Genomic DNA, 14,039 nt, shown 5'->3' with positions numbered 1-14,039 from the left:
CCAAAGATTATTGCCAAAAAAAGCTTAAGACTTGGATCAAAACAATATTATCAAGTTAAATAACTTCAAAGAGTGCAAGAGCTATTCGAGTGGGAAAACTCAGATAAAATGGGAGCAAAGTTTTGACAAAACCCCCTAAAATTTGCTGGTAATTAAACAATGAGCTTAAAAGAAGCTAATGAGCACTGGGAAGTGATGGTGCTGGAGTGGGAGGAGGGACATTATTACAAATATTAATTACAAATTATTAGGAATAAAGCAGAGGAGGGGCTGGAAACCATCCCCAACTGAGCACCCACAGCTCCAGATTACGGGCAGAGTCTCACACTGAGTTTAGTAATTTGCAAAGGGAAGTGTGACTCCAGCTCTGGATCCCAGTTAGGATCACACACAGGGAACAAATTGCTGCATCAAGGCAGCAATTCTGAGTTTGGAAAATTCTTACACCAATTTCACTGGGTTTATCTGTATGAAAAAAAAAAACAACAAAAAAAACCAAAAAACAAAAAACAAACAAACAAAAAAACCACAAACAACCAAACTATTTCAACTACCACACTGCTTTTCCTAGAAGTGACCAACAGCATAAGGAAAGAGGGATCCAAGTGAGCATAATCTGACTTCTTCCCAGTCAAACCCTTCCAGCTCCTAATAATCATCAATTTGTGGTTTACTGACCCAAAATCTCTGGCTTACCACAGCAGTCACCATTGGGCTTGAGTTATCCCAAGTTTTTCCTGAAATAGGTTCAGCTACATGGAGTTTCTCACTTGCACTCACAGCAGCAAGACAAAGATAAATGAAGGCAAAAACTGATCTACAAATCACAAACGTTACAAAAACATGAAAAACTTACCAGTCTGATGTTAGGCAATGAAACAAACAGAGTAAGTCAAATATCCCTGAAGAACTGTGTAAACAGAGCAAATAATTAATGAAATCTCTAACTTATGGCTTGATTGGAGCCTGGAGCCAGACCCTGCAAATAAAGCTCCTCTCTATTAGTAAACTAGAAAAGATAATTTTTATGAACAGCAAAACAGAAAAAACCCTCAACAAATTAACAGAATTTCTTTAAACAAGTCAACATGTACAAATCAGAACTAGGGAACACCCCAACCTGAGCAGGTCTGCACAGAATCAGAGAATAATTTAGGTCAGAAGAGACCTCTGGAGGCCTCTAATCCAACCCTGTCCAGTTGAATTTTGACTATCCCCAAGGATGGGAATTTCACTGACTTTCTGGACCATTTCTACCACTGAGCATGAAAATACTTCTCTTTATATTCATCTGGGATTTTCCTTAATGCAACTTCAGCCCTCTGCTCCTCAGGTTTTTGCTGGGCGCCTCTGAGAAGAGCCTGGCTCTGTCTTCCCCAGAATCACAGAATATCCTGAGTTGGAAGGGACCCACAAGGATCATCAAAAGTCCAACTCCTGATCCTGCACTAGACCCCCACGTTAGCACTAATTTATTAAGACATTTAAAACCCAAAATCTGGGATGTCCCCAGAGCCAGCCTGGACAATCCCAGCTCCTGCAATCTCCCACTATGTGACATATGCTCTAACCCTCCCATCTCCCCCCTCCTGCCCACACAATGGTCCCAGAAATAATGGACAGAGGGGCCTAAACCCTTTCCATGACCTCCTGAAGGCTCTTAATGAGATTCCTTAATTGCTGCAAGGGTGCACTGCAGGCTCACACCCAGCACAGGATTTCACTATAACCAGATGTGTGTCTACAGAGTATTCAGAAGATCAACAGAAAACAAACCTGCTGATTTCGATCAATTCATAAGGCTTTTGCAAATGTTTGGGATCTCATACTTCAGGAAAAAGGGTGGGGGAAGTAAAAAAAAAAAACCCGACACCAAAACAATCCAGAAAAGAAGTGGAGGTAGAAATTGTTGTTTTAAGAAGATGGTCAAAGACAACAACTCAAGTAAAAGGAATTTATGAGGGACAAAATATCAGCCAGAACTCACTCCACAAAGATAAAAGCTATCTGTGGCCATCACAGATGTGGAGCTTCCTAAATGAACTTATTCTCTGTTCACAAAACAAAAAGGTAGCTTGGATCTGTCACCAGAGCCACGTCAAGGGAGCCCCCAGAGAACAAACTGCAGTGACTCCAGCTTGGCTACAACAAACTGCCACTCCACTGCAGTGCCACCAAAATGAGGCTTCATTTCCGAGGAAACCCACAGACAGAAAGACAAAGATGACTCCCACACCCTGGAAAAAACCCCAGAAGAATGAATTCCAGGATTTCTGAGTTCCAGGACACACCCTCCACCAATTCTTTCACTTACTCCAGATCACAACTGCTCATCTCGGTACCATCACATCAGCACCTGTGCCATTACAGATAATTCACCTCAAACCAAAAAGGGATTGACCAACTGCAAATGGCTCCTTGTGAACTTCCAGGATGAAGAGAACCACCTGCCAGGAGCAGCCTGGGGACAGCTGAGGTCCCACTGGTTCCTCCGAGGTGCCACTCGTTCCTCGTAGGAGAAGGGAGAACAGACACACCTCAAACACTGACCCCACAGAACCAAGGGGTTGATTCCCCAGATATTTGGTATTTTCTCTGGTAAGCTGACAACATGGGAAGGCAGAAAATTGCTATTTAGAGCCCAGGAAGATCTGCTAATCTCCAGTTGCTCACAAGGGGGTTTTTTTACCTGTTTAACCTTCAGAGAAGATAGTGGTGTGGGATGTCAGCAGCTTCCTGACAGTGGCAAACAGAATTAAGACCAGATTATTCTACATTAGATGGTATAGACACACAATTTCAGTGGTGTTACTTTGATCCTGCATGACATGAACCTATAATCAGGATACAGAAGTTCTAATACTATTTTTAGTCTTCCCTATTGCTTTAAAAAGGCAAAGCCTCAAACAATGCCTTTTTTTTTTTTTTTTACAGATAGTAAGCAATATTTCTTTTAAAATTGCAGCTGTCCAACAGTTTGAGTCTGTTCTTTTTAAAATGAAACAGCCAGAACAAATGGTGGTGGCAAGCCCAACGTAAAGAGGTCATCGATTATTAAAATCTCCTTACTATAAATCGTGGATGTTGCTTGTCAGCTCAGTGTGTGACTGTGGAATGAATAACTAGGTAAAATTCCACTAAGGCTCGAGTTTGCTCGATCATTCTGCTGTGCAAAAATAGAAATAAAAGCTCTCCCCATCCTTTCACTCCTTAGTACCAAAACATTCACACAGGCAGTAAGAAAATAACTGCAGCGGTGCAATGGTCGCCGATCCAGCTCCTGCCTTTCCTGAGTCTCCACCCTGATGCTACTCATGAATTTGCCTACCCAAGAACTGCAATAAAACAGAAAAAAAAAGAAAATAAAGACGGCTTCATTCTGCTCCAGTGATCTATCTCTAAGGAAAGCACATAAATTTTCCAATGAAATCCATAAGCAGAAGTCGAGGCCAAGCCCTACCTACAGATGTTCCAAGGGACAAAGAGGTGGCACAGCGTGCCCTCTGAGAGCACAGGGATCTCCTCAGCACTTGGGGGAGCAGTTTGCTCCACATGGACAGAGGGGAAGCTGATCTGGAGGGCTCAGCCTGGCTCAAACCCTGCTGAGGAGCCACACTGGAGGGGTCACAAAGGGAGGAAGGGACGAGAACAAGGCGAGGAACAGCAGCTTCCCTTCGCTCCGCCTCGGAAGTGGAGGCCAGCGAAGGGAAACCCAGCCTTCAGACTGAGCTGCTTTCCCCTCTTTAAGCTATTCCCACCCAACCTGGGAAGATAAAGAGGAATAAAGTGGAGGAAAACGCTACGCAAACTTTTATAGACGTGTCTCTGTAGGAAAATTTCCGTAGGTTTTTAATTTGTTCCCTGTTAATGTAACACAGCCCTGCCCGTCTCTAACGCTTCTCGTGCTGTTTCCATCAAAATGTTTCCTCTTACCGGCAGCAACATATCATTTTATCAGGATGCCAGGAGATCATTTCCACACAATGCTAGCAGATGTAATTTTCTTAGATGCACACACAGTTCATCATTTAGATACTAGATGACAAGGTGATCGCAGGGTGACTCTGTAATGCAAGTTTGCTGTTTGGTATTTGGAATTCTCAAATGATAAAAAAAAGACTTATCAAATATAAATATCTTTAAGAAAAAAGTAACAAAAGTGCTACATATGATCAAGGAAAACAATTCCATTAGTTCCTGCTACTTAGAGTAGGTTTGCTTTACAAATATTACCACATCCATTATCAGTATGGCTTCCAATTATTAACTAAATTGCTCGTAGCAGTATAGCTTTCTCACACCTTAACGAAGACAGAGTAAAGAGAACACAAAACATTCACACCCCATTTCTCAGGTAAGAGATCCTCCTGCCTTCAAACAAACAAAAAAAAGTTCATCTCGAGGAGAATATTTATGCTCTGATGGTTATCTAGCAAAGGTCAGATGTCAAATTCTCCAGTAACCTTTCAGGCTAGTCAGGACGTAGGCATTACTTACACAGGCGTGTAAAAAATCCACTCACCCATTTTAGGACCTTAACAACCTTCCTGGAAAAACATTGCTTTCGAAAGTGGCAAAGTGGAGAGGGGAGTAGGGTGGGGACAGAAAAGGTGAGAGAGGAGGAATGAAAGGTGAAATTGTTAATGACAAATGGATAAGAGTCTAGACCTCTTCTGAGCAGGCACTGCCAGCCATGCCAAGAACGAGCAGTGGTTCTGAGAAGTGGACTGTTGTCCATTAGACATTCAGCTCATTTTTCATTTGATCCCAGGCTGGGCTTCAACCATGGTCCCAGAGGCAGAAGGCAGCACTTCACTAAGCCACGCAGCTTGTGAGAGTAGAGGATGTCTGTGTTGAATATGTGAGCAACAACCAAAATGTGGGAATGTGTTTCCAATGGACATTCTCAGCACAGCACCCGAAAGTAAACGGAGTCACTGTATGACCAGTGAGGCACGGCTTATTGCAGCTGGAAATCATTTATTCCCATGCTGGAGTGGGGTTTCTAAGTGTTCTTTTTACTCTCTGTTGATACTCCCAGTCTGGTGTCCATCGACCCTGTGCCACTACCTCAGCTTGCATCCTTTTCAGTCTCAGGGCAGGGAAAGCGAACGGACTATCGGTTTCAACACCAGCTCTAAGGTTATCCAAGATTTTAAGTGTAGCCTAAGACTTGTAATTGAGGGCTGTCTAAAATACCTGGAAGCACTTTGAATGCTAAGACAGAGCAGCAAGATATTTTTTTTTTCTTTTTCTTTTTTCTTTTTTTTTTTTTTTTTTTTTTTTTTTTTGATTTTACCTTTCTAGCCACTGGGGGCCGGGAGAGGGAGGTTGGTTGGTTGATTGATTATTTATTGGGAATTAATACTGAGAGAGTATATGCAAAGGCTGAGGGCACCATGCCATCTTCACAGAACAAGACCCTAACAGCTAACTGACGTACAAGAAACTGCAAAGTTATACTGTAAGAACACATATTAAGGACCGAGGAAAGTCTGCTAAGGTGCTACGTCTAAAACTAAGTTACTTCTTTGCTTTGACCCTCCCCTTTCTCGGCATCAGTCGTCGTCCAGAGCCTCTGTCTTGATCTCGTTGGCTCCTTGCCGGGCCAGCGCCAGGATGGTGTGGTTGACTGCTGCCATCTCCACGGCTAAGGAAATGGGGTCTTGGTGGTCACTATGGCTAGTGCTGTCATCCTGGGAATCATGTGGGAAGGAGCAGAGAGAAGCAAGGGTTATTCCACGCGTCCGAAACCGCGGCGGAGGAGAAAACAAACTGAGTGATGGTGCAGGGGGTTAAGGGCTGGTTCCCCTCACTTTGTGCAGACAGAGGTAAGTAAGGCAGGGAGTGGGGGACACAGCTCTGGAGGAAAATACTTATAGTTATAAATAGTTATAAATAGGAAAATAGTTATAAAGATAGAAGTGATACACGAGGTTAAGTCAGTAAAGCAAATTTAAGACAGCCGTCACTGGGCATGGTGCAGGTCCATGCTTATAGCAGGATTATAAAGTTCTGGTCATCCTATTTTGGCCATCCCTGGTCATGGCAGGGAGTGGAATGAGATGAACTTTAAGGTCCTCCCCCAACCCAAATCATTCTGTGGTTCTCTGATTCTGTCTGATGCCACAACAGAAGTCAAACAGGCAGAGAAAAAAAAAAAAACATCCCAAGGGAAGAGGTTTCCTCATAAGAAGAAACTAAACAGAGTCAAGTCCTCTGGTCTGGGGAAGAAATGGCTGATGGTTGATATGATAAATGTTTATTACAAATAACTGGAAAATAAGAGGACAATTGTCCATGTTTTTTTATGATCTAATAATGAAAAACACTCACTGGGATAATAATGTGATCCAAGGCAGCAGTGGGAAGCACTGCTCACTTAGCACAGTTCAGTTCAGGATTCACTGAGTTTTACGTCAGACAAAAGTAAAAATGGCTTTAGAAGGCAGGAGTTTGACAAACCCAGAGAAAATTAATCTGCTAGAAACTATGGAAACTCAGGAAGCCTCTTAAAACTGCAGACTTCCAGAAGCTGGAAGTTACTAGAATGAAATAATTCTATATATATTAGAGAAGTACTTTTTCTTTAACTGGTACTAGACCAGAACCATGACACAAACTGAGCCTAACCCTTGGCCCAAGTCAGCATCCTGTAAAAACACTGAATTCACACAGATACAGGGGGAAAGATGCTGGAAAACTCTCTGAATGCTAAGAAAACCAGTGACTGGAACCACCATAAATCAAATATGGAATATTGGGAAAAATCACAGTGTTTCCCCTCTTTAAAACAGGGCACTAATAGTTATCCCCCTGTGATCTTGGATTTTTAAATTATTGTCATTTACAGAAAGGAAATGATAAACAGTCTCTCAACAGCCTTCAAGTGATGAACTTGTGTGATTTAAAATTTAAAATGTGCCTAGAGCATTTTTAAATTAAGATGATGGGTAGCAAATGTTGAGGAGGACAAAAAAAAAAAAAAAAGTCAGGATTTGGTAAAATCCTGAGGTTATTTAGAAGAAATTCATTCATTTATAACAAAGGTCTGGTAAATTTTATGGCCTCTAAGAAATCTTTATCGTTTAAAAAGATTTAAAATGATAAAATCTTTTTTATCATTTTAAAAAGATGATAAAAATATTTTTAAAGATTTTTAAACTTAAAAAATTAAATTTAAAAAAATATTAGATTTTTTAAATTTTAAAATTAAATTTTCTCTCTCAATTAGAGAGCCCTCGAATCTGGGGGTTTAGGCACTTTGTTAGTATTTAGATGAACTTCGTGTTTTAAAGTTTATTAGAGTTTTTAAGTGTTGCTGCGGAAAACAGAATTTCTGTGTTTAACAGCTAAAGGATGTTAAATGGTCATCAGGAGAAGTTGCCATTTAATCTGCTTTGCTGCTAATGACTAATTACACCTCGTAGAAGAGCCCAGATTACTGAGAAATGTCATTTCTAAGGCCTCTAAACAAAGATCTTTAAATTTTAATAACCAATTTATTTCTCTTTTCCAAGTATGCTGGTTAATGCACAGAGGAAAAACATATTTTGTGAGTCTACATCACGCTCCAGCTCAGTATTCTGGTCCTGTATCTGTCTGACAGGGAATTTTCTGGGCTTAACAGTGGCTTCTAAATATTTTATGGCAGTCACCGAGCAGCTTCTCATCACTGAGAGCCAGAAAAAAAGTTGGTCCCACCAAATCTGCTGGTGCTGACCTATAAAAAAAGGGTCTCAACCCCCCTCAGGAGCAGAGCAGCTGGGGATGCCTCTGCCAGGGATCTGCTGAACTGGGCCAGAGCCAAGTGTGCCAGGGACTCATTCCAGGACACTCAGCTGCTGTTCCACTCAAGTTATTTTATTTTTCAGCAGCCTTTTGGAGAAACTCCCAGCCACTCCCAACAGAGGCAGTGAAAAGTGACCCAGCCCAGTGGTAGGGACCAAGGGAATATCTCCTCTCAAAAGCAGGTGAGTGAAGTGGTGGAGTCACTGGTGCCCCCCTGAGGGTTTGGCCAGCGCTGGGAAAATTGGGAAGGGGATGCAATACCTGTCAGGAAGGTGTGTGAAGGAAGGGTCACCAACTTTAGGGTAGGTGAGGGCTCAGAGTGCGGGAAGGGGTATTCTTTTGCTAGAGAATTTAAAAAAGAAGTTGCTGTCAAGGGTTAAAAATAGCCAAGAAAAAGAATAGGCAAGAATTAAAATGCAAAAACAAACAAACAAAAAAAAGACAGATAACATGTAAACAATCAAAATAGTGGCACATTGTTGCAGAATGGAATAGGCAAAATAAAGGTCAGAGTTTAGTAAATCAAATTCTTTCCCCCCACCCTCCACCCTTTGCCTGTCAGTGTCAGAGGGATGATCCTAAGAAGGTCCTGAAAGGTTCTCCCACAGAACAGACAGAGGGAGCTCAGGACCTTCCAGGAGGGTGCTCAGTGCTCAGAATCCTGCTGGGAAAGGCTGGCACAAAGAATTCTGAAGGGTCCTGGGCAGGGCTCCCTCCTGTTTGTGTCTGGGGCTGGGTCAGCAGCTCACAGCACGTGTGGCCCTTGCTGGAAAGGGATCTTTCTTGCAGAAAGAAATCAGGGGTGCCCAGTTTTTCCAGGATAATTGTTGGTGCCTGACACAAAGGACTGTGAAAGATCTGTTCACCCCTTCCTGAGGAAGGGAACTCAAGAGTGCCAGGGAAGGAGAGCATGGGTGTGGCTGAGGTGAGGCTCTCCTGCCGTGTCTCAGACATCGTGTGTGGTGTGAGGGGTGTAACTTGCTTGTTTGGAGCAGATCCTCCTGTCTTCTTCTACCTTCTCTGCTTCTCTGCCTCCCTCGGAACATCGTCCCTCCTCCTCCCCGTTGCGTACTTGCCAAGTGTCCTGTTGTGAGGCAACAAATCCACGTGGGTGAACACTGGATTCTCACCCTTTCCCCACCACGATGACACAAAAGCCAACCAAAACAGGATTTTTCAAGAGGTAAAAAAGGGCCTTTTTTAGGTGTCTGGGCCAGGAGGCCCCAGTGCTCACCTGCTCTGAGTAGTCGTTGCCGTCCACGTCGTCGCTGTTGGAATGACCTCCTGGGCTCTGTACATCTATCCCATGGCTCTCCAGGATTGCTGCTTCTTCGAAAAAAGCAAATGGATCCCTCATTTATCTGATGCATTGGAGCAGTTAAAGTAACTAGGGGGTTGTTTTTTGTTTTTTTTTTTTTTTTCAGGAAGTCGGAATAACTGGAATTCTCTGCCCCTCGCTCTTCACTCTCCAACAGGTACAAACACTGGTTTGCCTGAAATCCTTCCCTGACAACTACCAGATTTGTCTGGGAGTAAAAATCCCTGTCTTCCAGCCAGTCCTAACAGAAATCAGTGCCATTTCTAAGGAACTGGAGTGGCAAAGGCATTCCCTGTAAATCTTCCCCCTTAGTTTGGACTGGCAGGACTCGAGCGGGTGGGGAGTGTCTGAAAACAGATGGGAGAAATTTCTGAAAGCACTTCAGGGATTTGAAAACACAAAAATCCATCTTCCAGTAGGATCCAAATAGCTAAAGCTCCCTTTGGCTCTTTTTAATCTCTTTCCAAACCTCCTCCCCAAACTCTAAACTCCACCCACCTTGGACTGAGCTTGCTTTATTCCCCCATCCCTTTGAGAAGCTGATTTTACTTGTAGAAAAATGAATTTAGTTAAAAATTCAGTAACACGTTAAATGATGTAATAAGAGGTTTCTTTCTTAATCAGAAATAAGGCAAAATAGTGGAACATTTCAAATAATTATAAATACTGGAAATAAGCAGATATGGATGTCTGTCTACCTATGTGTTGTAAAAATAATTCTGCATAATACCTAAGTAAGGGAATCAAACTTCTTATGGAGTTTGTTGAATCCAGGCCACTGAGGTGATCTATACTCCTTAGAATATCTTATCCACATCAGAAGACCTCTTTCCTACAAGCTCAAAGTCACTTCTGATTTCCTTACGATCAGCTAAGAACCCACAGGGTTAACTCTGAAGTGACATTTGTTTTTTTTTCCTGATCATTAACAAAAAATATGGCTTTTTTCCAGCCACTTGTCCCTGGGCAAAACCTTGGAAAGCTGTCAGGGGCAGAGGTATAACCAGGATAAACACCACATTGAGTTTGTGAACCTGCCAACAGCTCTATCTCCTTTATTTACAGTTTTGAGGTTTCATTTCAGATTTGAGTTTGCACACTCAAAGGAGGGAAATGCAACTCTCCTTCCACCTACAAAATTCACACTTTGCTTTTTTAAAGCCGATCTTTCCAGTAAAACTTTGTAACTGCATCACTTTTCCTGCACTGATGACAGAACTCTACAAATTACACGTATTTCACCAAAAAAAAAAAACTGGAACAGCAAGGGACTCATTTTCATAATTCCTCCATAATTTCTCCTGAGGCTGTCAGCACCTCTGGTGTTTTCACTAATTTATTCTTACGTAATTGCCACCTCTCCTGAGCAAACCCCCAGCCCTGCAAGGCAGGCTCTGTGATACATTACCGATATTGGCTCTTCTCTTGATCTCCTTCCTCCTGTTGGCAAACCAGTTGTACACTTTGAGGGAGGTAACTCGCTCCAAATCCGACAACTTTTTTCCTAGGAAAGCAACAGAGGGGGAAAAAAATAGTTCAGTGGTGTTACTCACTGGGTTCTCAAGAAGCTGTAGCTGCCATGTCCCTGGGATGTGTCCAAGAACAGGTTGGACAAGGCTAGGAGCAACCTGGGATAGTGGAAAGTGTCCCTATCCCTGCGCTGGGATTGGAACTTTAGATGAGCTTTGAGGTCCCTGCTCACCCAAACAATTCTGGGATTCTATGGGATAAACCCCTGGAAGACAGACAGCACCGGCAAGTTATTGTAACTGAGAAAAAAGTGAACTTTATGTGGATCAAACTCCTGTGTCCAGGTGCAGTGGCACTAACTGCCAAATACCTTCTTTTCTTGTGGTTTTTTAAAAATCTGAAATACAGGAGTTTCTTTGCAGCTTCAACCAACTCAACCCAGAGCCATGGGAGAATGAAGGGCTGCTTTTCCAGTTTGAGCACAAAAAGGAGATTCCAAAAAACTGAAATTCCCACCACAAACCCCATCCCTGGGGCTCCTTCTCTTGCAATGTGTCACGAGGGTACAGCTCGCTGTTTTATACAGCAGCAAAAATGAATGAAGAGGTTTTGTGTCACCCTTGCAATCTGCTTTCCTTTCTCTCAGCACCCATCACACCCTTTCAGCTGTGCCAGGTCACTCAGGATTTTTTTGGAGAACAGGGGTGGATGCTGGAAATCAGATCACTGGATTTTTACACTTAAATCAACTAAAAAATTCCTAAAAATACAAGGCAGCTCTAGAAAACTATCCCTTTAGAAATAAAGTCAGAATGGAAGGATTCAGCATTCCAAGGACATCCAGGAAACTTCTCCTGTTGCTCTTGACCCTATATAAAATATTCCCCATATCTGCATCCTCAGATCTCTACAGGCTACACAGGGCTGAGCCTCCCCTGCTTCTGACTCCTTCTCAAAGTTTATTTATTCAGCATACAAACACCCGTGTAATTGCAGCAATCTGCAAACTTAAATAAGTTAGAAGAGATGAGACAAGTGAAAGAAAGAAAACTCTGGAAATTGATAGCTTGGCTGCTGCCTAATGCTTTGCATCAGCACCACTGGCAGTATTTTACTGCTCCCTGCCATGGCCTTGCAGCACTTTGTTCCAAGTTGCTCCACAAACCAGCAGCACAGCCAGGAAACAAATCCTCAGCTCTCTGGTCCTCCCTACCTGATGGATTTTTCGGGGAAAATTTCAGCAGGTATTAGGGAAAAAGCACTTTGCCACGAGAGTGCTCAACATCGTGGAACAGGGGCCTGGAGACAGGAAAACCTCCTGTTCTGGAGATACTGAAATCTGAACAATCTCATCTAAGCTGGGTCTGCCTCACCAGAGGTCACTTCCATCCTAAACTGGTCTGATGCTGGGCTACACTGTGACAGTCCCAGCTCCCCACAACTCCTTGAAGGGATAACAAGGTGGAGATCCAACTTTTTTTTCAGGGAACAAGGGACAGGACAAGAAGAAATGGCCTCAAGCCATTTCAAGAGGAGTTCAGGTTGGATATTGGGAACATTCCTGCCTGGAAAGGGCTGCCCAGTCCTGCCACCCCCATCCCTGGAGGGATTTAAAAGCCATGTGGATGTGGCACCTGGGGACATGGATGAGTGATGGCCTTGGCAGTGCTGGGGATGGTTGGACTCGATGATCCCAGAGGCTTTTCCATCCTAAACAATTTTGTGATTCCACGTGCATGACTCACGCCTTAGTTGCCTTCTCATTAATTTTTATTCTGGTTGTGTGAAATCTAAATATATCCAAAACACCAGTTCTGAAATCTATGTAAATGTTTGGTTAGCAAAACTAAGCAAAGGCAGGTGCATCCACAGTACCCTGAATATTCATGCTCCTCTCCCAAGTATAACTTCTCCAGAAACAGGGAAAATGCAACTTGTTGACCTAAGATAAAATCCTCTATTAACACCCAGGTTGTAATATGAAATCCTTGTCTGGAAGCTGTAAAATACTGAAAAACAGGAGAGCTGAGCCCTTTCCTCCTCCAAAAACCTGATTTATCAGTCAAAGGTTGATGACCTTGGAGATCTGTTTCTGTGAAATGAATTATGTGATTCTGCTGGCATCAGTCTGAGAACTCAAGGTACTGAAACCTCTTTAGTTTTTGGGAAAGACCCCCCCAGCAGCTCCTCACCTGGTTTTTGTATAACTGCATTACAGGCATTGGCAATTTCTTCTCTCTTTGCCTCGTCAGGATATTGATTCTCATTGAAGTAACTGCAAAAGGGAAAAAAAAAAATCCAGGATTTTTCTCAAGAAATCCGAGCATGAAAGTTCCAAAGCAGCTCTACTAAAAAAGTTTCAGCTGCTGATTTATGCATCATTCATCCACAGGTACCAGACACAGTGAATTTCGTGGATAAAGTAACATCAGCCTGCACTTATGTCCACATGGAATGAAGGAAACTTCCCGAATCCCTTAGACAAATGAATATTATCTCAGCATTTGGAATTCTGTACTAGGACACCCAAAACTGTGGGCAATTCAATGGACATCAGAGTTAAGATTGTCAAATGAAGCATCATCTCCAAGGCACCCCAGGCCTTTAACTTTATTATCATTTATTTATCACCTATCCCCCTGACATACCCCCATCTTAGGCAGAAGGAGCTGTTTAACATTTATTTTGAGCCCTGTTCACATGCATTTGTTAATATACACACATCCATACGTACTTTTAATATCTGTATTATGCAAAACCCCACAAATACTGCAGAGACAGGTATGGTGTGGAGATGCTACGAAATTACACAGGATGAATTTCTACAGTCAGATTATTTTTTTTAAAACCACAATTTAAATTTTTTCCATCTTCCTCAGAACGACACATTGAGTACAGCACGTTTCTAACAGTATTTTTTCTGGAATAATTGTGATTTTATTGTACTTTATATGCAGTAAACATCTATAAAAGTTAGAACTGTTTCCTCTTTTACCTCACTGAACCGCTCTGCAAATTTTAATGAACTGATTTACATTCTACAGAGCTTATCAGATCTGCATTAAAACCAACAAAACGTCCTGTTCACTTCAATGGACTCTGCTAATCACACCACAAGCAGGGCCCACCACTGTTTTTTCTGTAGATTATCCATAATATATAATCCTAGGATTTCTTTTATCAACTTTGATCAGCAGCAGGTCCGGCTGTTGGACAGCTGCTCTGGATTTGAAAAGAAGATTATTTATTTCCTTAACTGTAGAACATTTCTAGTAGGAGATTCAGGCATATTGAGGCAATTATTATTTTCCATTATTCATCCAGTGGATTGGCCCCAGTTACTTTCTATGGAAATCCAGGTTCTGTTCCATACAGGAATTGTTTCTGTCCAAACTTGTAACACTCAGGTTGGATTTTAGGTGCCACTAATTCATTCCCCTGTTCACAGAGTCATTTACAG

The 14,039-nt window shown here is 42.4% G+C and overlaps 1 protein-coding gene across 11 annotated transcripts in view; it reads right to left on the bottom strand.

The window, feature by feature from the left end:
* Positions 1-544: 544 nt before the first annotated feature.
* The window catches only part of HMBOX1 (homeobox containing 1), a 110,854-nt gene continuing 97,359 nt past the window's right edge, over positions 545-14,039 (bottom strand). For 3 of the 11 annotated variants that reach the window (XM_066314599.1, XM_066314602.1, XM_066314603.1), the window contains exons 7-11: positions 12,772-12,854; positions 10,518-10,613; positions 9,026-9,120; positions 8,774-8,875; positions 3,644-5,696 (exon numbers count right to left, since the gene is read on the bottom strand). In XM_066314599.1, the coding sequence (XP_066170696.1) occupies positions 5,559-5,696; positions 8,774-8,875; positions 9,026-9,120; positions 10,518-10,613; positions 12,772-12,854 (514 nt within the window). In that variant the 3' untranslated portion in view covers positions 3,644-5,558. Of the gene's footprint in view, positions 5,697-8,052; positions 8,158-8,773; positions 8,876-9,025; positions 9,121-10,517; positions 10,614-12,771; positions 12,855-14,039 lie in introns of those variants that run through there. The other 8 variants (XM_066314610.1, XM_066314605.1, XM_066314609.1 and 5 more) reach the window with 8 other exon arrangements.

The sequence above is a fragment of the Sylvia atricapilla genome, chromosome 3 (assembly GCF_009819655.1).
Source record: "Sylvia atricapilla isolate bSylAtr1 chromosome 3, bSylAtr1.pri, whole genome shotgun sequence".
Lineage (NCBI taxonomy): Eukaryota > Metazoa > Chordata > Aves > Passeriformes > Sylviidae > Sylvia > Sylvia atricapilla.
Note: the sequence above shows the minus strand (reverse complement) of the source record. Positions and strands in the feature narration are given on the sequence as shown.